Source organism: Atractosteus spatula, chromosome 16 (genome assembly GCF_055471065.1).
Source record: "Atractosteus spatula isolate fAtrSpa1 chromosome 16, fAtrSpa1.hap1, whole genome shotgun sequence".
Lineage (NCBI taxonomy): Eukaryota > Metazoa > Chordata > Actinopteri > Semionotiformes > Lepisosteidae > Atractosteus > Atractosteus spatula.
In genome coordinates this window covers 8,982,100-9,007,094 of record NC_142721.1, presented here as the reverse complement: position 1 = coordinate 9,007,094, position 24,995 = coordinate 8,982,100, and the positions used below count along the sequence as shown (strand labels likewise).

The 24,995-nt window shown below is 36.1% G+C and overlaps 2 protein-coding genes across 2 annotated transcripts; both read left to right on the top strand.

Moving 5' to 3' along the window:
- The first annotated feature begins 2,737 nt into the window (after positions 1 to 2,737).
- On the top strand, positions 2,738 to 10,588 carry LOC148819518 (uncharacterized). Its single transcript, XM_088935193.1, has 13 exons — positions 2,738 to 2,782; positions 3,072 to 3,265; positions 3,710 to 3,847; positions 4,538 to 4,676; positions 6,144 to 6,321; positions 7,138 to 7,279; positions 7,410 to 7,568; positions 7,648 to 7,706; positions 7,866 to 8,041; positions 8,262 to 8,662; positions 8,879 to 8,975; positions 9,572 to 9,773; positions 10,461 to 10,588. The coding sequence occupies exons 1-13, from the start codon at positions 2,738 to 2,740 to the stop codon at positions 10,586 to 10,588; spliced, it is 2,058 nt and encodes a 685-aa protein (XP_088791319.1).
- A 4,399-nt stretch (positions 10,589 to 14,987) lies between these two features.
- LOC148819517 (uncharacterized) lies at positions 14,988 to 23,148 on the top strand. Its single transcript, XM_088935181.1, has 13 exons — positions 14,988 to 15,145; positions 15,969 to 16,165; positions 16,436 to 16,573; positions 17,507 to 17,645; positions 18,057 to 18,255; positions 18,580 to 18,721; positions 18,986 to 19,141; positions 19,244 to 19,299; positions 19,605 to 19,780; positions 20,015 to 20,415; positions 20,713 to 20,809; positions 21,211 to 21,385; positions 22,129 to 23,148. The coding sequence occupies exons 1-13, from the start codon at positions 15,026 to 15,028 to the stop codon at positions 22,266 to 22,268; spliced, it is 2,136 nt and encodes a 711-aa protein (XP_088791307.1). The 5' UTR covers positions 14,988 to 15,025; the 3' UTR covers positions 22,269 to 23,148.
- Positions 23,149 to 24,995: the final 1,847 nt, after the last annotated feature.

Below are 24,995 nucleotides of genomic sequence, written 5' to 3'. Positions count from 1 at the left end.
CATTGCAATTTATCAGGAAATGGATTTCAGAAATCATCAGGACTACAAACCGTGTTTTATAAGTTTTCAGATACTGCCACCTAGTGTTTCAATTGGTTCAATCCATCATATATTGGAAAATACACCACCAGCAGCACTGTTTTGTACCTATTGTTAAAATGGAAGACATTATGCTCTGAGGTTCAACATTTCTGACCCCAAGACCTGGAGCAGTTTCATTACGTAGTTACTAATTATTTTCCTGATCAATATTATTTTGTCACACGTGATGCAGACTTGTAAACTATTGACTGCCTAAGTTAAAGTAGTATGTAGCTGCATGCTTGCACATTCTAACATGAGAACTGTGTTCAGTGAGTAAGCAAGTGTGTCAATGTGTTTGTGTGTGTCAGTGGTTGCATTAGTTAGTGCGCTGTCACAGTGTGGGTGTTTGTATCAGTGAGAATAAGTGTGTCTGCAACACAACAGGTCCTTTATAGATTACAAAGCCTGAAAAGATCTAACATTTAGAGGCACATTTAAGAAAAATATGTTTTTCTAAAAGTTTTTTTACATGGGTCAGATGGGTAGTGATAAATCTTGTACTTGCTGCCCACCCTAGTATTGTTTTCTATAGCTATATTTAATTTTTAGGAGATCATTATTGATTGCAGTGCTGAACTATTAATACACAGTATGGTTTCCAGTCCAGGGTTTTGGAAAAGGCTAAACAATTACAACAAAGGCTAAATAATTTTATAAACTTTAAAGGTGAAACTTATTTGCATTTATATATTAAGATTAAAACCCCAAGAACCTCATTTTTTCATTAGAACAATATGTTGTAAATTTAGCTAACTAAACGTTCCAAAGAGAGGTGTTAGTATGAGTGCTGTAGGGAAGTGCTGAATTCATTAACAGTTCAAGTGGGCAGTGGGTGCTGCTTTCTTAGTCAATCAATCAATGGTTATTGTCAGGTCTGACTTGAGCTCTATCATGTGCTTTTGGTTTCATTTCTGCCTCAGCTGCTTCTGACACATATGAGCTGTCACAGGTATACAGTATAAGGAATTCATAGAACTTTTTAGGCACTTCAGCACTTTAATTGTGCCTGGACTCAGCATCAATAAAGGGTGTTATTTTTGTTTTGTTCCTTTAATGTATTAAATAGATTCATATATAATTTTTCATATTTAAATACATATTAATTTGCTTATTAATGACTCATCATTTTGCATACCTATTTCATGTTAAGACTTTGTAGCAGCAATACAAGTGCTGTAGTTCAATGAGTTGGGAGATGCTCCATTCAAATCATATTTGAACAACATCTTTAGACACTTACACTTAAAACCTGACAAATGACATTATTTCACCCTAACATTAGGACAGCTCTCAGGTGCACCTCATACTTCTTATAGACTAGGAGACCCAGAGCTTCTGGTGATCAGAATGGACATTCTCCCCAGAGTAAAATATATTAAATGTAATGCACCAAGATTGTCAATTACGAGTGTGCATTTTACAGTGCATTCATACAATGCCTTTTTGCCTGTATTGGCTGTACACTCACAATTCTTAAGCAAATCATATTGATGAGTTCCGACCTGATCTGTTAAAGTTTTGAAGTTTTTTTTCCCCAAGCTGTGTCTGCATTAATAAAAGCTTATTTAAAGCTGCAGCAATATTTAGTTTCTTTTAATAAAATATATTTGGAAACAAATGCATCAATATTTTACACATCATCTTTTAAAACCCTACACCTACAAATGGATCTTGCTACCAGCTGCACAGTTGGATTTTCCGTATTGGAATAATTTCAGACGAATGACTGACCCACTTACACTCTGGAAAATCTGTACAGTTCGTGAAGCTCGCCTTTCTCTCTCTCTAACACAAAGGTCTTTGTGGTGATCAGCACGGCAGCTCCAGTAATACAATGTGCTATGACATGGAAGCTGAAACAGTATAATCCGAGAGAAAGACCATGTTCCTAAGAAGGGAATTGGGAGCCTGTAACAAGTTACCAAATCAGCATTTAAAACTGAAATAGGGCGGCAAGAACACAATAACAATTCTGACAACCTGGTTCATTTGAATGTTGTACTGAATGTATACTTAGCAGTGTTAATCCTGCTCATAAATTCTTGGCTTTTCAATAATGTTTTGTCAGTTTCTTTAATTCTCTCTATTTTGTGATCGTTACACTGCTTTAGAGTATATTAAAAGATCAGGCCCTGATAATTAAATTATTACCAGGTGATGTTGCAAACTGGATTGACAGTCATTAAGGAAGAGATTACCAGTGTTTTCCAAAATACAGACAATATGACATCATGCGTGCTTCTCGTCTTTTGCGCGTGCACTATCTTGGGCAAATTAGCGTGTTAGCGCTCAAGACAATCTCATTTGCGACTACGAACTATCATGAATAAAGAATAGTTAAGACAGGAAGCGAACGCTTGTTGGCAAATCACAACAAAGTTTGATGAAGTATTTTCAATTCAATTTATTTGTAAGAAATAGAAGTCTATTTAACACTATGTACAAGTACAAACTTTAGTTTCCCCCCTTTCATATATCAGTTGATTAACAATTATTCTAATAACGAGCATCTGCAATCGTAGTTTATAAAGAACGCTTCGCTCTCGACTTTCCACATACTGTCAGAGTCAGTGTAACGATGAATCTTCTGATACTGTGTCGTTTCTGCAGTCTGATTTCTTTTAGCTTTTCATCTCATATTCTGGGGGCGATTATGTACTTCACACCACGAGGAAAAAATCCTGATGATACGTTTAGAGTAAGTAATGTTTGTACAATTAAAGGCGTTGCCTGCGTTTAAATATTTTAAATGCAGGCAAAATTTTCTCTAGCCAAAAATTGTAGATAAGAGGGAAACGTTTAGTAATCCATCATTAAATTGTTCACTACTTTACATGCTTGTTCAGTGTCAATAAAATTAATTCATTATTATCAATCGTACTCTCTAAATATGCACCGGGGATGAGTACATTTTCTTTTTCTTGGAAAACTATTTTATTTTGCATTAGGCACTGTTTTATTGGATAATTTTATATCTTCAATTGCAGGTGGACTATTGGGTTAAAGAATCCTTCACTAATGGATGCCATTCTGAATTGCATTTGAGGTGCTTTAAAGGTACCTGTGGAGAAAACGTGCATTATGAATTTGGGAAGATAGACGATGACATTTTAGGGAACTGGTGTCAAGCAGAAGGGTATATGTCTTTTGACGTTACAACGAATAAACCTTTTGTTTTAAGGTGAGTTTCTTTTCAAATCACCATGATGAATATGAAATATTTAAATTGTTTGGGTAGCCAAGCACACATTATTTGTACAGATTATGTAAGGATTTTTTTTGTTTTTGTATACCAATATATGAATGCAGCTTTTGCTATGGAGTTATATAGTCTTATTTTGAGACTTGTATTAAATCTAAAGACTGTCATTTATACAGTACGTGGAATCCTACAAGCCAGGATATATGCTATTGCCCTGTGCAACATTGACATTGAATTAAGAACTCATAAGTGGCAGTGAAAGTTTAGTGGCTGTATGGTTCAAGACCATTTTCTCTTTCATTCCTTTGAAGAGAAGCTATTTATCCTAAATTTACTACTGCTTTACATGTTCAAGGCCAGAAAGTTAAGATTGTCTTTTTTTTGTTACATTTTTTAAGATTTCTTTTTGTTTCATCAATGCAGGGCAACCAACTGCTGCTGGGTTAATAATTCAGCTAATGCCAATTGGTGGCAGCTTTTGACCTATGTGGATTTAGGAACAAGATCTGACACGCGGGCTTCCAACAGATCCCCAACAACAACAATTCTACCAGAAATAAGGTTTTGCTGTCAGATCTCCATCTGTCAGTTTATTTTTATAATCCTAGAACGCCTCTTCTTTTTGTATTGCCTTTAGGTACTGTTCTGTATTGGTAAAGGATATTTGTGGTAAAACGCATATTTATTGGTAAAGGATATTTCTGGTAAAATGATAAAGATACTGCCTTATTTAACTTAATCATTCATTTAATCGGGATGGTTATGGTTATTATTTAGTTTATTCTTTCAGTTGTGATTTCTTTGAAGTTTAGCTCTTTCCTAAGATGGTGTAATGTGGTAGTTTTTGTTTCCTCTTTGACATGACTGTCACACTTCAAAAGTGAAGCATGCAGTAAGTGTTCCAAATCTGATAACACACTAAAAAACTTATGTAATGTATTGTAGGTTAGTGATCAACTGCATTTAACTTTGTTACTGACATTTAGCCTTGATAAGATGCTGGGTAAAGAGACCACTCATGTCATCCCATTCTTAGCATCCGGTTTTTAATGTTAACTGTTCTGCAATATGGAATGTAATCAACAAATGGGTTATGCACATCACTATAATATGATGTAGAAATAGAGTAAATCTTTGGTTACAGAATGCTTTTTAGAATGCATTAATGTGTTTAAGTAATTGTACTCGGCATGATTAAATTACTGGAAATCAAAACTAGACAGTAGCTTGTTTGGGTTTCATCTTTTCAAGGGCTCCTCAGAACTGCCCAACTACATACAATCTATTGGCTCATGACCCAGATGGAGATCATGTTAGATGCAGATATGGACTGAAGAGCAATTCAGAGTGTGTTGCATGTAGTCAACATCCAGGTTTCTATCTTGATCAGGTAATGGTAATTATCCTACAGTTTTGCATGATGTATAAGATTTGCTGTTTTTACAACATAAGCATAATTATAGTTCACAACTGATTGTGTTGGCTCACATGTTTATTTATAACTCCTGTTTTAAAAACAGCACTTGGGCATTTATGCCTAATATTGTAGTTAACATAATAGGGATTCAAGGTTTCCTAGAGTCTTTTTAATGCTTCTCATTTCAAAATGCGTGTAAGTATGCCTACTGTAAAATAACTATCACAAACTGTTACTAGAAGTAAACTTATAACTGTTAGCAATCATTCTCACATTTTTGGATTACTTTGATCATGCAGTGTGTATTATGTTTCAGGGATTCTTATACTGTAGGTCAATGTAAACATATTTTAAAAATTTCTCTTCAACTGACTAGAAAGTATTTTCTTACTGGAAAAGTAATCCAAAATTGCTCCTGAGCTGTTTAAAACCTAAGATGTGATGTTATTTTCTTAAACTCAGCTTGTTTAGGAGTGTTTTCCTAAACTGGGAATGTGAAGATAGAGAATAGTACTTGTAAGAGGAGAGTGGCAAGGTTCACAGTTCCGAAAGGCTTAGTACGTGACTGAAGGCTCCATGTATTGTATATCAACCTTGCCCAGACACTTGCAGAGCTTATAAACTTGTTGACTTTGCAAATGGGGCAAAACAAAATGAGGTGAAGGTGATGAGCATGATGATGGTGGGAATGATATCTGCACTTCATTCTGAAATTGGAATATACGGGACTATGTTGACATAATAGGCGTTACAAAAAAAAATAACGGGAAGGACCATGTGCCGGTATATTAAATTGTAGATACTATGGAAGAGACAGTCTCTCCAAAAAGCAATATTTTCCAGACATGTAGGAAGCAAACAGAATGTTTGAATATACTGTATTGCAAAATGTGTTATGACAGCAGTGATGCTGAATGTCTTAATTCAGATATGCAACTCCAATTAGAATGTAAACATGTTTTGAGTATTCTTAGAAAAGGAATAACTTAACTCAGTGTTTATTTAAATTACTTAAGTCCTTAATAAAGTGGTGGCCCAAAAATAATTGAGAATTAAATGTACTGTAGTTTACTTCTTGATTAAAATAATTGTGGCTGTCTGGTGCAAACTGTCGGTCTATACTATTGAAACTGATTACTGTTCAAGAAACAGTTTGAAGACCTTGAACCAATTAGTTACTAGCAACTAAACAAGCAATATAGTTAAAAAAAAACTGTATATTTGAATCTTGGATTTTATTTTTATGATAAATGAAATGTTGAGCCCTTTTGAAATTTTATTTTTCTTCTCCTGCCTTATTGTTGTGTGCAACGTGTGATGCTCTCTGGGTGCAATACGAGAAAGTGAGCCAAATGTATGGAACTGAGAAAATTTAGATGATCGTTCTTACGTCTGTGGAGATTTTGAAATGTGCTTGTTGTGGATTTTTTTTTCTTTTAGGGAACATGCACTTTATTATTTTCTGAATCTTTGTGGCTTGTGTATGTGTTTGAAATAGTACTGGAGGACTTTCCAAGGGAAGCCATTAACCTCACCTACACGGATGGCACTTCCTCCATTAGAACTCCTCAGCAGTCTTCCCCACTCAGCAAAGTTCCTTTGCAATTTGTTTTTAAAGGTGAGACTTGTGATTCTGTAAACATTAAGATCTGGTAGAAATTTTAAACGTTTTAGCATTGAGGTTTGTATACCAGGTGTGAGCCTGGTCAGTACCTGGATGGGAGACCTCCTGGGAAAAACTAAGGTTGCTGCTGGAAGAGGTGTTGGTGGAGCCAGCAGGGGGCTCTCATCCTGCGGTCAATGTGGGTCCTATATGCCCCAGTATAGTGACGGGGATACTATACTGTAAAAAGGCACTGTCCTTCGGATGAGAAGTAAAACCGAGATCCCGACTCTCTGTGGTCATTAAAAATCCCAGGGTGTTTCTCAAAAAGAGTAGGGCTGTAACCCTGGTGTCCTAGCTGAATTTCCCATTGGCCCTTATCAATCATGGCCTCCTTATAATCCCCATCTATGAACTGGCTTCGTCACTCTGTTCTCCTCCCCACTGATAGCTGATGTGTGATGAGTGTTCTGGCGCACTATGGCTGCCGTCACATCATCCAGGTGGGTGCTGCACATTGGTGGTGATGTAGGGGATCCCCATTACTTGTAAAAGCGCTTTGAGTGGAGTGTCCAGAAAAGTGCTATATAAGTGTAAGCAATTATTATTATTTATTATTCTTGTATCCAATTAGTTAGTTTTTCATTACATTTTCCATTACTGTTTGCAGGAGCTGAATTTTTAATGTGGTTCTTGTGATTTAATTGCTGTTTATTTTTATTAATAGTTTAAATTTTATCGACACTTTATTTGAAGAGATCATTTGAAAATCCTATTGGCCTTCTATTAATGTAGGAAGCTGCAAGTATTACACTGTTGCACGTTTTTCAGTTAATCCTCCAGTGCCTTCTTGTGAGTTTGGAGAATTCAGGCCCCAGTTCCTCTTGCCCACTCCTCCTCAGGGAGCTTTCAGAGAAGCTACAGTTGGCCATGAGTTCCAGTTCACTGTCGCAGCACAAGCAAATCTTTCAGTGTAAGATGGTTTTATTTTCATTAAAGTGATGTAAAATGCATCTTTAACATTCATTTAACTTTTTCCTGACCTCCACTTATTTGTAACCTTATGTCCTACCTAAAAATCTTTTCCTTTTTTGTTGTTGAAGGGTATATGATATCAAAGTCAGTGGACCTCTGAATATTACTAAAACATTCCATTACAATGGGACAAGTAGGATCGGGCAGATAATTGCAAAGTGGACACCACAAGACAATGATGTGGGGCTCCATGTTCCTATGTGTTTTATTGCAGAAACAAGAGACGGGTAATTTATTAAGGTTATTTATTACTTATTGTGCATTTCCTAAACTTCTAAAATTAAGTGTGTAATTTTCTTTTTTTAGGTACCAGTCAGACCTAAGATGTATAGTAGTGTTGGTTGGAACTACTGCTACACAGACGAGTAAGTATGTTCAAATGAATATACATCTATTAACTTTTTCAGTTGCCATCTGCATTAATTGTGCTATTAACTAGGTATAAGTGAGTAACTGCTTACACCTACTGTATAAGACTAATTAAATTGTTGTATTGTGTAATGTTGTAAGTACTTAATCAACAGGAGAAGCTGAAGTTGTGTGTTCTGAAAGCACAATGTCCATATTTGTGGACAAGTCTTCCATTCATGAAGTTGATGAAAATAATTTGCGGCTCAATGACCCATCTTGCAAAGTGACATCCAATAAATCCCACTTCATTGCCTCAGTTTCATTAAATTCATGTGGGACAGAGCTTGAGGTAATTTCCCTCTTTTTTGCTTTATTTGACATTGAATATTTACACATCATTCTAGACAGTGTCTTCCATAATGCATACAGAAAAGATGTTAAACTGCATATTAAAAAAAAAAACAGATCTAGGAAACAAGATCCTTTTATACATTTACTAGTTATGAATGACTTTCCAAAGAAGTTTTTTTTCCCCCATATGCCCTATAATGTTTTTAATGTATTTTCAGGAAATGGAGAATTCCTTGGTTTTCAAAAATGAAATTACAACATTTGATGCGCCTCGTGATGTCATCACCAGGGGGAATGTTCTGGAGATACCATTTTCTTGCTCCTTTCCCAAAACATTCCTAACATCTGGCTCCTTCACTGTGCACAAGACAGTTTATACATTCACAAGTTCAGGCTTTGGAAGATTCACCTATGTCTTTGAGTTCTATAACAGTAGTGCTTTCACAGAGCTCATTAAGCCCAGCACCTACCCACTGAAGGCTGAACAAGGAGAGATGCTGTACGTGAGCATACAAGTACACTCATCTTTGAACACTACCCAGCTTTTTGTGGAGTCTTGCAGAGCAACCCTTCATGATGACCCAGATGATCCAATATATTATGACATAATAAAAAATGGGTACGTAATTTATTCTCTACAGATGTGTTTGGCCTTTAGTCTATTCATATTTGTCAATATATCTAATGTTCATAATTGCTACACTGCCCGTTACCAGAATCTTGTCAATTACCATTGTGCACCTTGTTTCTGCCCTCGATTTTTTTTTCTCTTCTTCCTACCATACTCTATCCATCCCATGTGAAAATTGTTGTTGAATTGATTTTTTTTTTGTAGGTGCAAAATTGATGATACTTTAGTGGTCTACCCAAGCAACCAGACAGTTTATCGCTTTGGAATGAAAGCTTTCAGTTTCGTTGGGGAGTATAACCAGGTGAAACCTCAAGATTTACTGGGAGCGGGAATTTAAAATTGGATGCTAATCGCAGATGTGTGTAAATAAGATCCTTACCCCACCACCTGTTTTAAAGACTGTATGCATTTGCTACAAACTTTTTATAATTTAAAATCAAAAGTGTTGCTTCACTGTGAATGTTGTTTTTAGACTGCTGAGAATGCTTTTTCAAAAGAAATAGCCCATACAGTATGAAGTGAGAATGCCACATCTGTGACAACTGGCTTGTGCTACAGAGAGTATGATGAGCCACTGGGTCTCAAATGGGCATATCTTAGTTTGGGGGTTTTCAGAAAATGCTCTACTTTCTTTAATCATTTTAACTTTAATACATGCTAAATTCACTATGGATTTAGTTATACATCCCTGTTACAAGGTTGAAGAAATTCTGCTGTAAACTATTATTTAAATGTATTGAAATTCATTCACCAACAGACAACGGCTTTATTCCAGTATCATAGTGAGTCCATAAGTTATGTGGTCCCTGTGCCGCAGTGATTGTGCTCTAGATGCATATCGTTTCAGAGTGAATTCTCTTCTGCCTGCTGACTAATTGCCGCCATGTGTTGTTGCAGGTGTATATCAATTGTGTTGTTATCTTGTGCCGAGCTGGTAATCCCAACACTCGCTGTGCTCAAGGCTGTATAAATAGCACATCCTCCTCCCTTCAGCTTGGGCTAAGCCACCTGAACAGAAGATCCTTGGGCATACAAACGGAGAGGCACTACATTTCTCAGGGACCTGTGCAGATAAATAGGAATCTTACAGATAATTCAGGTAAAGACAGAGACCTGATGGCAAAAAAGTGCAGACGAAACTTTCAGGAACGCCAAATAATTGTCATGTGACAGATTCCTTAACTAAAAACCTCCTTGGATAACACTCAACCAGATGTTTACTTAATTTAGCAGAGTTTCCGTCTTAAATATAACCCAAATTACTCTGGCCTTTTTGCAGTTTTTTTTACATTCCGATATTTTAATAAGTCTGCTTTCAAAAATAATGCACAACCCGAGTTATTGGTGTCCAGCGAAAATTGTTGAAAACCAAAAAATGAGCTTGATGTACACTCTCTGTACTCCAAAAATGTATTAAATGCTGTCCACATTCAGTGGCCTTTGTCAAGACTTGCATACTTGGTTACACAAAGACATCCATTAGTTGTAAGCATTCCATATGGCAGGAAGCCTTCCTTTTAAAATCAATTAAGGAATTAATCCCTTAGGTTGTATGTTATCTGTCCAATCACTTACATGTATGCTGGGTCATTTATTTTCAAAATGAAAACAGTTGGGATGCAGCCTTCGGGCTTTGTACAAGGATATGACTGTCTTGCTGCTTAGAAAATATACTCTACTGGTGATTCCAAATGTATTTAATAGTAAGTGCATTTCTGAGAGTACATTTTCTTTTGTAGTGCAGTAGTAAACAGTTTTATTTTCCACTTTTTTAATGTCACTGCAGATCTCGCAGTGAATGTGAACGTCAACACCGTGGTCGTCGCTGGGGCTGTTCTTGGCACCACTGCTATGGTGTGTGGTGCAGTCATCTACAAAACCAGAAGGGCCGTTCGATACGAACTGCTGCAGTAACAGGAAACCAGTATGGACTGATGTTGGGTGCCACTTCTTTCACTCAGGTTACTGGCTGTGGAAGTCGTCCTTGCAGATTTTAAGGGCTTCTTTCTTCTTTTATGATAAAGTAAAAGATGGGAAGATGGTAAACATGGATTCTTTCAGCCTGCACATCTTTCTATGCTTCAAAATTCAATGCTTCCATTTAGCAGTGCCTTGTATGCTTGCAGATGTCTCCACACAAGACATTTTGTTTGGTTTTTGTAAAGAAAGTATGGGTAGAGCTTCTCCCCCACCACTGCTTTTCTTTCATACATTCTGGAGACATTTGGAACATAGGCAATCCAGGAACTTAGCCACCTAATACGAAGATGTGAATGATGCTGTTCAGCGCAACATCTTAATTTCATCTCTAGAATGTATTTAATACATGTAATTCATCATACACAAAACGGGGATGATCTGTATTTGCGTAATGGCTTGATAATGTCTTATGCACTGATTGCTCTATCTCAAAACTCAACATACAGTAGCTTATCTAAAATGCCATAATGAATTGTCATCTATCTGAAAACTAATGTTATATCACTGTGAATAAAGGGGTAGAATGAGTCAAATGGCAGTCACTTTGTAAGTGATGGAAACATGTAGTTAATTCTGTTTTGTCAAAACTTTTAAAATGCACTTAAGCTGTTAGCTGGTCTAGCAGGAACATGCCTGCTTTTGTCCATGATCAGCTTGTGACTCTTTGAAATTGCCACAGACTGAAATCTTTCAAGATTGGGGATTACCTTTTAAAGTTGGAGGCCAAGGTGTCAAAGATTCAGCTACCATATTGTCAGTTGGGACTTTTCCTGGCTTAGTATGCAATTCTACGGAATTGCCACCAAGGGGAAAAAAAAATTGCCCCCTTATCTTGGAATTACGAGATAGCATTGCTTACCTGTACGTCAGTGTATGTACAACCTATTATGTTGTGCACTGAATGCATGTAGAAGCTACCATGAACTTGGCTGGCACTTTCCATTTAATTTACTTTCGACTGGCGTTTAGTCATAATGAAATCTTGCAATTTTTAGCAAATATGAACAGAATCATTGCAAGCATGAGGACCAGTTTTGTGGGATTTAGAGATCAAAGCAATGGTGGTTCCGTTATGAACAGTTATACGTACAATCACTTAAAACTGTAACTCCGCACGTAGCAATATATGTATTAAAGGAATAAGTTAAAGGTTTATTCCATGCTGAAAAGAGAAGAAAAGAAACACAATGTTTTGGCTGTTTGGGCTTCACAGCTGAAACATTCTTTTTCTCCCCCCCTCTTCTCAGCAAGGAATAAACCTTTAACTTGTTCCTTTGCAGCCTATGCATACTGACGCAGGTACCTACTTGATAAAGGTAGTACTGTATATGACAATTGTGCTATCATGTGATCACATAAAGTACGTGAGAATTACTATCTCGTAATTCTGAGATAAGGGTGAGGATTTTTTTTTTTCTTGGGGGCAGTAATGCGCTTCTGTAAAATTCCACTATTTCCACTATTTTTTATGTATACAGTTCTATTGCATGCTTGCCTCTCTGTTCTTCTTCCTTAGAAAGTGGACCCCACAGGCTCATTTTATAAAGGGCTACTAATGTTAGTCAGACAAAGTTCTTTAGGCTTCTTTTGCAACAGTGACTCCCATGAATCCCAAGACACTAGACTCTGCAAAGCTTTTAGTATGACATGTTAGGAAAATACTCTCTACATGTGCAAAGACTAGTAGGAAAGTGTACATTTTTGCAGTGCGCTGGAGCTGTTCTACTGTAATCGTACTATTTCATTCAAAGAACCTAGATAAGCTTGTACCTGTTCGCTTTTGTCTGAAATGTTTAACGGGTTTCAAGTTGGGTAAGTTGGGCATCCACACCTTTGTCTTGCAAGCATGTTGTTATACAAGCAATATGAGGACATATGCACGTCAGGATGGGCCCACTGCAAGGATGTGATCTATCTGGCATGGTGCGGCCAGGTTGCTTTCAATCACTCCAGGTGGAGGTCTGGGGTGATTGGACAACAGGATTCAAAGTATCACAATTTGACTCCTATCGAGTGGTCTTCTGTACAAAAACAGACTCCCTGACAAACCCTTGAGTCATTACAAAGGAGGACTTTACTCTAGTGTATGCGAGTCCACCTGAGGTATTGTTCCATCATTCCCGTCACATGCAGATGTTCTCTTAAAAGGCAGGGCTAACATAGAAACAAGTATAGCAAAGGGGGGCTAAAACTACAAAAAAGTTTTAGACCTATGACAATTGCCCAAATCAAATGTTTGCATTATCAAAGTGATAACATTTTGGTTAAAATAAACAGTATTTGAATATAGGTCTTTTTTTCTGTCTTATAGAGCATGGGGAAAGCATTTGTTTCTTTGCTATGGTTTCATTATTTTTTCTTTAATGTGAAGTTTATTACACATTAAGCAAATACAAGATGGTATATTTTCAAAACACTGGTATTAGATTCCTTATAAAATGCAATACTCAGTGTCTTCCAGTTTCAGCAAGCCACATCACATCATGGCTGAAAAGTGTAAGAATTTTGATAGGTACTACAACCTCACTTATAACTAATAACATAATAATGATGATGAAAAATGCTGTTATCTGAGGAGGCATTTAATTGTCACTAGATGGAGCTGTGAATCTGAGATCTGGCTTCCATCTGCAATAAAAGCAAAGGGTTCAGTAAGTCCTTTCTCCTCATCTTCACCTGAGAGCAGCTGTGGTGAAAAACACAAAGCTATTGACAATAAACAGAAGTAAAGTTTTCTATATTGTTTGGACATATTTGACTACTTTTACATTTATACAGGACAGTAATTTTGTCATTGAGCCTATGCAATATTTATCTAAACAGGTAGGTAATTTACTCAAACAGAATTAAAACTTTTCTTTTTATCCACAGGCTAAAAAATTTGCTTTTAAATGCATTTGATTAATCAGAAAAAACAGGCATCCTTGAACTTTACTCCAGGTATGTATCTCCTTTGTAGCCTGCTGGTGTGCTGAGGGTGGAACTGAATGTCTGAGAAAAGGCAGACAAGGTACTTTCACACAACTTTATAGGTGACATCTATGTCTGTTTTATGGAAGAAGTAAAGGTTTATTCCATGCTGAAAATAGAAGAAAAGAAACGCAACGTTTTGGCTGTGGAGCTGTTTTCGGGTCTGAACTGTGTCTGTTTTATACTGTTTATTAATTAAGAAGTAAATCTCGTGTGAAAAATGCACTAGAAAACTGGAAGATAAAAGGAAGGAAACAGGGACAACTACAATTACAATTTTGATTATGAATGGCTTACATTTTAGGTATTAGAAAACACTTTCTGATCATTCAAAACAATGAGAAAACCATTGTAAAAGTTCATTACCTCTTTGTTTTAAAGAGCAGTGGGCGGCTGCTTTCTGAGTCAATGTCAAGGGTCATTGTCAGGTCTGACTTCAGCTCTGGCATCTGCTTTTGGTTTTGTTTCTGCATCAGCTGCCTTTTACACAGATGAGTTACCATAGGTGTTTGTGTATAGAACTTGACAGGTTTGTCAGCAGTTCAATCTTGCCATTGTTATTTCCCTACCCTTTTTAATTGTTCCTGGTTGTTCTGCAGCTTTTTGGACAAACTAAAATAATAAACTTAATAAACGAGTAGAGCATTGCAGTAGTCAATTCGAGAGAACACAAATGTGTTGATCAGCTTTTCAGCCACAGTTAGTGATAGCATAGGGCGTAGTCTAGTGATATTTCTGAGGTGAAAAAAGATGTTTTGACAGTATGCTGCACATGTGGGTCGAATGTTAAGCCAGAATCGAATATAACCCCAAGGTTTTTCAATTTTGATTGAAGCTCAAGTGCAGAACCATCTACAGATAGGGTTACAGGACTGGCTTTACGAAGTTGATGGGGGGTGCCAATAAGCATTACTTCAGTCTTGTCACAGTTAATGCACTCAGCATCGACCAGTCTGTGTTCATTTGACATTTCATCTGTTGAATACATTAAGAATTTATTAATTTGTTTCTGTCTCTCACAAATATCACTTTACAATTTGTCAATCAATGCATTTAGTGCATTTGTCTGGAAAGCATTCGGAAGTTACCTCTTTATAAACTACATTCTTAACTTTTGGAGACTTTCATTTCAATTTTAGAATTTCATTAAAAAATCATTAACAAAACTCTTTTAATAGGAACAATGAGTCCCTATGTGGTAAATTACAAGTTCAAAATTGAAATGAAAATGATCAGTCAGGAAAATGTTTGAAAAGCAGGAAGACGTTGCTGTGAATATTTATATAGCACGTGATATTTCTTTCTTTTGTTCTTACCTGTCAGCCCAGGGCATTTTACAATCAAAGCAAAGGACAAGATTTTTTATCTTTTCAGTTGCTGAAGGAGAGACATCAAGCAACAATGGCTCTTTACGAGTTATGGCTTTTTAGTTTCTTGATCTCTGTAAGCACTGCAGGACACATGCAAGGCGGGTTAATGACTTTTATGCCCATTAGAAAAAATCCAGATGGTTCTATTATGGTAAGTTAAATTCATAATGTGTACCATATATGGAGAAAGGGAAAGTTTCAATTCAACACGGGGAGGCAGAGAACGTGAGAAAGGTGAATAGTTTCTTGTTTATTTGATCAGTCATTTTGAATTGAATTTTAAAACTGATATAGGACAATGTAGAATTGTACTAAAAAATCATAAGCCCTTAAATTCAAATATTAAACACCTTTGCATTTTGTGAAAAGGCACTAATTGTCATCCACTCAAAATATGAAATTTATAACAGTGTTCTAAATACTTATTTCAATTTTAATAAAAAAAAGTAATATGTTGTGTACACAAGATTCTTTACTTTATGTTCTGAAAATACACATGTACAGTACAATGACCCCTATATTTCCTGATAACAAGAAAAAGGGAATGATGGGGATACTGTATGTATTTCACTGCTCATTTAACAAAATGTATTTCTGTTTTATGCCTTAACACTCCAAGATGGACTGCGTTACAGAGTTGATTCCAAATGCTTACAAACATTGTAGACATAAATAAATCACACTTTCTTTAAACAAAAAAACAACAATAATTATTGTTCCAAGACAACAGAATAATTAGACATAGAAACTGGAACAAAAACACAGATAATGGTCACCATTTTCATATTCACAGACAGTAACAGAAAAGATTGTTTTTATTTCTTAATTTTGGCTGGATCACTGGCATATTTGATGTATGGCTAAACATGGCTAAACAAAGAAAATTTAATACATGGAAAATACCATGCAAACGAACATATCAGTGGGGGAATACCGCATTTGCTTTCAGTTAAATACCCCAACATGCTTTGTAGGTGGACTTCCGTTACAAGGAGACCTTCAATGGATCCTGCAACCATGAGCACAGCTGGAACTGCCAGAGTGGAGACTGTGGGGAGGTTGTTGATGCTGGAGTTGTGGATGTAGCCAGGGACACTAATCTTGGGCAATGGTGCCAATCAGAAGGATACATATTAAGAAACCTCTCAAACGATAAGCCATTTGAATTGAGGTAAGCAGGTCCTGAAAATTAAAAAAAAAAGAACATTTTTTCATTATTATGGCGAACTAGTTGAAGGGCATTTTTATTTTTAACATACTAATTTACCAAACTCTAGAATCTGGTAACAAATCAATTATCATAGATAGCCTGTCTATTATGTCTATTAATGTCAATTACATTGATTCAAATGTTTGATAATGAACAGATTATATAGAATATTTCTAGGAACAAGCACTCGTATTACTGAATGCAGCATTATTTCTTTTCCGACTGAAATAGGGCCGCAGACTGCTGCTGGATCTCTAATGTTCTTGGAACATCAAACTGGCAGCTGCTGACTCATGTGGATATGGGAAATCGATCTGATTCAAGTCTACTCAATAGATCTCCAGTTACCACGATGCTATCAGCAATCAGGTCTGTGACATTTTTAAGGACCTTGTTGCCGGCTGTAGTGCCGGTAGGAATGCAGGTAGTCACTGAGGAAGAAACGTGGATAAATGTGCAGGCTCTGGCATAAATTAATGTAGGACCCACTACTCTATATTTCAGAAGTCAGGTGTATTGGAGTTTAATCTTCTTTGTGTTATGTTTATTAGGAATGCACGCCTTGATTAGTAAAGATCGGGCATCTACACTGTAGATTACAGTATATGGACAGAACATCCAATGCTTCTGGCATAAAAACCTTTTCATAGCAAATATACAAGTACCTGCAGATGCATTCTCATGACTATCTTCAATACAGTCAGCTCCTTGATTGTACTTGTAATTGCAATGAAACAACTACTTAACGACTTATTGGTGTCTGCGTTAAACAACTGGGCCTTGGACTGGTGACAATACATGGCAGCCTCTTTCCTAACTTTTTTCTTTGGGGGGGGAAATACATGTACCATTACGATTCTCATGTAAACCTCATAGTAAGAAGAAGCACAAAAATGTAACCAAAAAAAATACAGGGTGAAATAGCATGGACTTTAAAATAATTAAAATAATCGTGGCAGTGTAGGGAAGGAAACCAATCTGACCCCAGAATGGAAAAGAAACACTTGGAAAGTTTTATTGACCTTAAGGTGTACTGTCCAACCCCTTGTTTTCTGTTTAATACCAATATAATATTGATGAGAAACATCTTGAAAAATGGATATTTCTCACATTACACTCTATCATCAAGTTCCCTTTTAAAATCACTGACCAGTGTATCCTTAAGATTGACAATTAATGCACAAGTTGGGTGCTGTAGAATATTTAAATAAAATATTTTAAAAAGTACAGAAAGTATACCTCTACAGCTGCTGCAAAGTCATCAACAGTCAGTAACATCATGTTTCTTTGTGTGTTTTGAAGAGTACCCCAGAACTGTATGACAACTGTCAGGCTGCTGGCCCATGATCCCGATGGTGATCATGTCCATTGCAGGTTTGGGCAAGAGGCCAGCGGAGAGTGTGCATCATGTTCCCAAAACCCCGCCTTCCACCTGAGTGAGGTAATATCCACAGCTCGGACAGCTTCATGGGAAAACGCAATGTTGGTGCGATGGTGAATTCATACTGTTAGGGGTTTCATAATTAAATTGCTTACATCTATAGGACAGTGAACAGCGGCTGTTGGATGTTCTTGAATGTGTTGAAATGAGTAATACCCTGTAGCATAAAAGAGGCAGATTTTTTTTAAATAAAAGGATGGCGTATCATTGTTAGATTGATAATTGCCACCTCAATTAGATGTTTTTGGAAAATACTGTACCCACATGAAGACAGAGCTGATTAAGCCAGGTGTGAATGCTTGCTGTATATATTAATATATCAATATTAAAATAATTGTTTCCTACAAATAATCTCCTCCACAGCTGCCAATTAAAAATTCATTTAGTTTTCTAACTGATTTTCTTTTTCAGAATTTGTGTACTTTGCATATTATAAACACTACAAGCATTGGTGCTCATGTATTTGAGCTAGTAATTGAGGATTTCCCAAAGCAAATGATATCCCTAACATATGAAGATGGGACCTCATCTGTCAGGCTCCCCTTTTCGCAAAACACAGACAACAACACTGCTGCACTCAGTAAATTGCCCTTGCAATTTGCCATAGAGAGTAAGTGTTCTGTTTAAATTTAATTCACAACAGTTTAATACCTCAGAAAAAGGTATTCAAAGGCACTTACATGTACAGTCCTGAAATGCATGTAAAATCAACACACATTTAGCTGTGATAAACCATTTTATAGTGCTAGAAAGCAGAACTGTCTATAGTGACGTATTTTTTGTTAAACAGCCACAGATAACTGTATTACCCTTACAAGTACTCAATAATATTAATGTTTCCTATAATTCATGGCAACTCTTGCTTTCTTTTTGAAGTACCCTAACCCTAGCAGATACATTTACATTTATTATTCTTTACTGCACTGTATTGCAGTTCTTCCACCTCTGCCTACCTGTGACCCTGGGATTTTGATACCACAGTTTCTACCTCCAACACCATCTCATGGTGACATGTTTCATGTCACAGCTGGCCAGGAGTTTCAGTTTCATGTCAAAGCTCAAGCCACACAGGGAATGTAAGCCTATTTGATGTCTTAATGTTTGATGTCTAGCATAAGCCTTTGGTGTTTGGCAGAATAAAAATGATGTATGTATAGGTGATGTTATTCCTCTTTCCTTTAAGCCATTCATATAAAATGTTGTGGTATTATGATCATTATATTTCTTGTATATAGAAATGTTTAAGAATGCATCTGTCTATATTAGGGATGAATTAAATACTGTACATACCAGAATCTGTTTTCTGAGTGTGGTTTATTTTTCCTTTTTTGAAAAAAAAGGATCTATGACTTCCAGATCAGTGGCCCACCAAACCTAACAAAACACGTTTATAACAACACCAGTGGAATCCTACAGGCAAGGATAAGTTGGACGCCAGAGCAAAGAGAATTATATCACCGTGTGCCCATTTGCTATGCTGCGGAAACAACCGAGAGGTACAATATGTCTCCTGTAGATAAGCTTCTGTTGTTTTTATTTTTCTGTATACTGTGTTGTATTAAAAATGCCTAACGATTATTCACTTTGACATTTTGCAGTCAGTCTGAAATGAGATGCATAATAGTAGCTGTTGAAAGATTCCATTCACGTTCTGGTAAGATTATTAGTAGTTGTAGTCATGATAGTAGTATTATACAGTATGTTAAGGTAAAGGCTGTAGCTGGTTTAATGATGTTATAATTTTCATTAACATTATTTTAGCCTTAAGACAGCTCAGTTTAATGGAATTAACTGTACCTTACGTATCAATATTGTATAACAATTTGCATTACTGTATATTCAGTATTTGTCCTGTAATTGTGTTAATGAGTTAATATTACTACATTTAAACAGTATATAGTATTATTTAGTCATTAATGCCTTTTAACCTTAATAAATATTGATGTTTTTATTCATCAGGTGAAGCTGACGTTGTATGCACTGAGAACACTATGACCATTTCTCTGAACAAGTCGTCAATTAGAGGACTTCATGAAAGTCACTTACGTCTTAATGACCCATCGTGTACATTGACATCTAATGAATCTCATGTATTGGCAACTGTGTCACTAAACTCATGTGGAACACAGCTTGAGGTAGTATTTTAAAATGTATGATATAAATATCTTCACAATTTTCACTACATAGTGCATTGTTATATACATTTGTAGATATATTTACATTATATGTTTATACATGTATATATGAAGATCTTACCAGTGTTGGAGAATTAGGGTTTTTCTATTATATGCTCAGTTCATAATAATTCACAATATGCAGAACACTTGCTACACTATATTACAACTTTTCTGCCTTTTCTCGTTCTGCAGGAAACTGCAACTGATCTCACTTTCAAAAATGAAATAGTATCAGTTGACGATATCAGGGATGTGATAACCAGGAAACACCTAATTGCGATACCATTCACGTGTACCTACTCCAAGAAGGGTCAAATTACATCCAATTTCAAGAGCCACAAGTCCGCCTATGTGTTCACAGAGGCTGGCTTCGGCAGCTTTGGCTATGTGTTTGAGTTCTACACCAGCAGTAATTTCAGCGAAATGATCGACCCTAGCACTTACCCTCTGGAAGTGGAACTCCAAGAAATGCTCTACATGAGCATTCAGGCTCACTCTTCTCTTGCAAACACTGAGCTCTTTGTGGAGTCCTGCAGGGCATCCCCATATGATGACCCCAATGACTCGATATACTATGACATCATGAAAGATGGGTAAGGTGTTGGCTTGCTGTATTCTGGAAAGAGTTCAGAAGAGTTAGGACTTTTCAGCAAGAAACATAAGAAAAACTGAATCTGGCAATAAGCCGGTGCTTCTAGGAAGGGATACACACATACAGTATTTCCCTGAATATCTCAGTTTAGAAAAAGTGCCCCTTATAACATTTCAGTATTTTTCTACTGTATTTCTTTTCCTTCATGGATACAAGAATGTTTAAAACTGCCAGAAGGTTGCATTTTTCAATTACCACAACATAATGTTCAGCAATCTGTTAAATTATTGTTTTACAGGTGCATCAAGGATAACACAGTAGTTGTCTATTCACATGATGGAATTGAATTCAGGTTTGGAATGGAGGCTTTCAGATTCATTGGGGATTTTGACCAGGTAACATGAGGTTTTATTCAGGGAAATAGCCTCAATTCTCAATCAAACTGACTGCTTTAGTTACAACAGATTGAAGGTGTCTGTTTCAATGTGGAACAGGTAGGGCAGGTATTAAATTTAGTCTATATATATTCAATTTTTCACAAAATCTGAAGCCTACTGGTGTCCAATATAAGATAAAATTAATAGTGACCAATTTTCTGATACACAAAATATATTAAATAATATTAAACATTATTTTTCTGTGTTTTATTGCATTTCAACTCCCTTGCATATATTGTTATTTTAAGAAGATTTAATATTTAAATAACTGAACATAAGATTTAAAGGTGATTTAGCATTACTAAAATAATAAGGTACTTTTTAATAAGGTTGTTTTTTGTGCATTTTCCTGGCATTAGGTGTACATCAGCTGCACTGTGATTCTGTGTGATGCTGGAAATGCTGACAGCAGGTGTGCCCAGGGCTGCATTCAGAACTCTGCTCGTCGCAGGAGATCCCTGTCCTCAGAGACTGAAAGACACTATATATCCCAAGGACCTCTGTGTGCTGCCAAAGGGGCTCTGGGAAAAAGAGGTAAGTAGAAGACCATTCAAAGAAGAAGGTCTAAAGATTGTCCTAGATTAAGAATTTATATGTTTGTTTGCTTTGGCATTTCATTTTGGAATTTCAAGTACCATACCCACCAACATGAATTCTGAAAGGAATACCTTTGCTGATATGTGGATAAAAAAAAGACTATCAGTCAAACACAGTTGTGCTTTATCACTGGACAAAATAGGTGGTGTTTAATGTAAAGACTTTTGTGAAATGTAGGGTAGCATTATTGAAAGTGAAAATAGTTTTGAAGCATTTACGCATACACTGTAAAAATATGATTGTATTTTTAAGTTGATTATTCCCACCTAATTCAAGACATCAGTACAACTAAGAAGAAAGATAGAGAAATGTGTTTTCTTCAACTGATCTATAACAAAAGCTAAAAAAGTTAAAGATTAATGTCTGTAGCTACGCTTTTTTATCCAAAGTATTATGTCCTCTCCATTTTATTGTATATGTGTAATGTAATGTGTGATTATATTGTAATGTGTAGTGAAGCAAAACAAGGGTCTTTGTTTTGCTTTGTTTTAAAAGGATATTTAAACCAATTTTAATAGGTTTCTTAAAACTTCCTAATAAGCAGATAATTTTAAATATAATTAGAAAATGTGGCCCTCAAATAAAGTTTTAATGTGCGATGTTTGAGACTGAAAACTGGGTATGTTTTTATGCTGCGATTCCATTTATTAATGGCAATAAAATTGTCTGGTCTCTTCCAGCTTCGAATGTGGTTATGAATACAAGCACCAGAGTCTTTGCAGGAGCTTTTGCCGTTGCTGTCCTCCTGCTGTGTGGCGTATTGATCTACAATGTCAAGAGATCCAGGACCGTCAAACAGGAAACCCTTTTATCATTTTAGAGTTCATGTGCAAAAGCATGGGCAATGGGGACTTCCATTAAAATAGGCTATTAGATAAGACAAAAAAACATATAAAACTTTTATAAGTTTTAAACTTACATTATTTTTTAACACAAGTATCGGTTTCCTGGATCTCTTATTGGTTAATTAAAAGTAGCATCTTAATAAGCTTTCTTAGGGGAGATGTCATGATCAATAAAATGCAATTTAATAAACAAACATATCAGTTGTGTCAATACATCAGTGAATAACTTTTTTTTTTCAGATGCATAGTACTGATTCCTACATCTGGAAGTGTATGACAAAACTATTATGTACCTGCTAGGGAAACTCATTCATTTTCTTTTACTTCAATATATGGTGTGTGGCTTTGGCAAACTTTTATGAAATCATCATAAGATTAGGATCCTACAGCACTAACATGCAGCAACCCTTATCTCCATCAGTCTGGCTACACAGCAGATCAAGTGTGAGCAATAACTTCTCCAGTTAAATTAAGGGATAAAATTTAGGTAGACTAGATTGTGCAGGACATCCTTGCTCTTATCAATAGTGACCTTGGATCTTTAATAATCTCACTTATGTCATTTATAACACAAAATATAAAAGTGCTTTGGTGTTTTGTGATGTGATAACTGCATTTTTTAACATAACATTTCTAATTAAATGTGTGACAGTGCTGAAAATTAAGCTTGGGAAAAAAAAGTCAAGACAAGGAAACATATCACCACAATGATTTATTTGGATTGCTTGAAGAATGTACCATGACCATGCACTTCACATTGTTAACTTTACTTCTCTTTCTGTTTCATGTTAATCTCCCTTACATTATCTGTTTTGCCATATTTATCATCAAAAATAAAAAATCAAATGTATCAAATTGTTTGGGTTATATGGAAAGATTGTATACTGAAACTGCTGTTATTATTAGGTGATTTTACAATTGCAATACATATAAAACTGGTTTGTGTGCATTCTCCCATGCTGAGACTTATTCCTTTGGCATTTATCAAGGGGTGTAGTCTTCTGGTAAGTAAGGTGTGCTAACACAAAGGAGTCTATGTAAATAATAAATACAAAGTCAATTGTCGTAGGGGATGACTTGCACATTAAAAAATATGATAAAATAATACATCATTGGATTTCAATGTTCCTAAAAGAGTAAAAATTGTAATCCTTCAAAAGAAGCATCATAAGTAAAACTCGCAGAATGCATTTATTTAGACCTCTAGTCTTGCTCATTTATGTAATCAAATAGCTTAGCTTTCAATGAGCAAGACTTGAGACATAATGTATCCTTCACAGACCTAGAACTATACCCTGAAAGACATTCCCCTGTGAGTTTACTTACCATACCATCATAGTATGAAACATCATTAAAAATAATTGTATTATTGTTTGATTTACCTGCTTGTTCAGAATTACTAAAGTGAATTCATCAGTGGTATTTTAAAGACTCTCTTTAAAGACGTTTCTTGGAGAAAATGTGTACTATGCAAATAGGAAAATAGATGACATTCTAGGGCTTTTGACTGTTGCAAACTAGAAACCTTTACCTTTAAGGTGAGTTTCATTTTAAATTCTGACCATATTTTACATGTCAAATCAATGTGAAATTGTGCAATACATTTAAAAAAGGTTCATGCCAATTCACCTTTGTTCCATTTGTCAATGTTTAACTTTAATTTCATTAATTGTGAACATTTCTGCGTCTTCTCTACTGGTGTATATACTGGTATCTATTCGAATTTTGAATTAGGTTTTTATTGATGTGTAATGGATTTTTATGTCAGTCAGCATGGAGATTTTTGCCAGTGTTCATGAGGGTTTCATTTGGGTCCTCTGGTTTCCTCCCATATTCCAAAGGCATACTGAACTGGTAGGTTAATGGGCTTCTGGGAAAATTGGCCCCGATGTGAGTGTGTGTGATTGTGTCTGTGTGTACCCTGTGATGAACTGTTGTTTTGTTTCAACACATGAAAGTCATATTGAAACTGAAATGAGCATCAATACAAAGAATGACTGGTAAAACAAACACAAGCACATGAATGTACAGTATGCAATGTATAAGTAATAGGTTTATTCCATTCTGAAAAGAGAAGAACGAAAAGGCAACGTTTCGGCTGTGGAGCCTTCTTCGGGTGTAAGAAAGATAGGGCAGTCGGCAACGATAATATAGTTTGGGAGAACAAAAGCCAAGAGAGAGGAGGAGGCAGGAGCAGGGTAAAGGCAGAGTGGCCAATCAAGTGGTGCGAGGTCGAGAGAGGTGAGAAGAGGTGTGAAATGAAACCAACAAATAATAGAGAGAATTAGAAGAAAACAGGTTTGTCGTTTAGAGAAGGGGAAGGTGTGAACCAAGTTTCAGGATCATTTTAGTTTCAGATGTCTTTTTGCTATAGGAGTTAAGGAACCCAACTTTGAGAATGCAGATGGAGAGATCAGTGTGATCATGGCTGTTAGTGGTGAAATGAGAAACTATGGGCTTGGAGAAATCTTTAATCTTCACAGCCCTAACATGTTCTCTGAAGCGGTCTCCAAGTCTCCTTGCTGTTTCCCCAATGTAGATGGCTGGGCATTTACTGCAAGATATACAGTAAATAAGGTTGCTGGAGGTACAAGATGTCATCTGGGTGATCCAGAATTGTCCTGAGGGGCTTTGAATGACTGTGGTGTTAGATATGTACTTGCAGGTGATGAATTGAGCTCTGTTGCAGGGGAAAGTGCCTG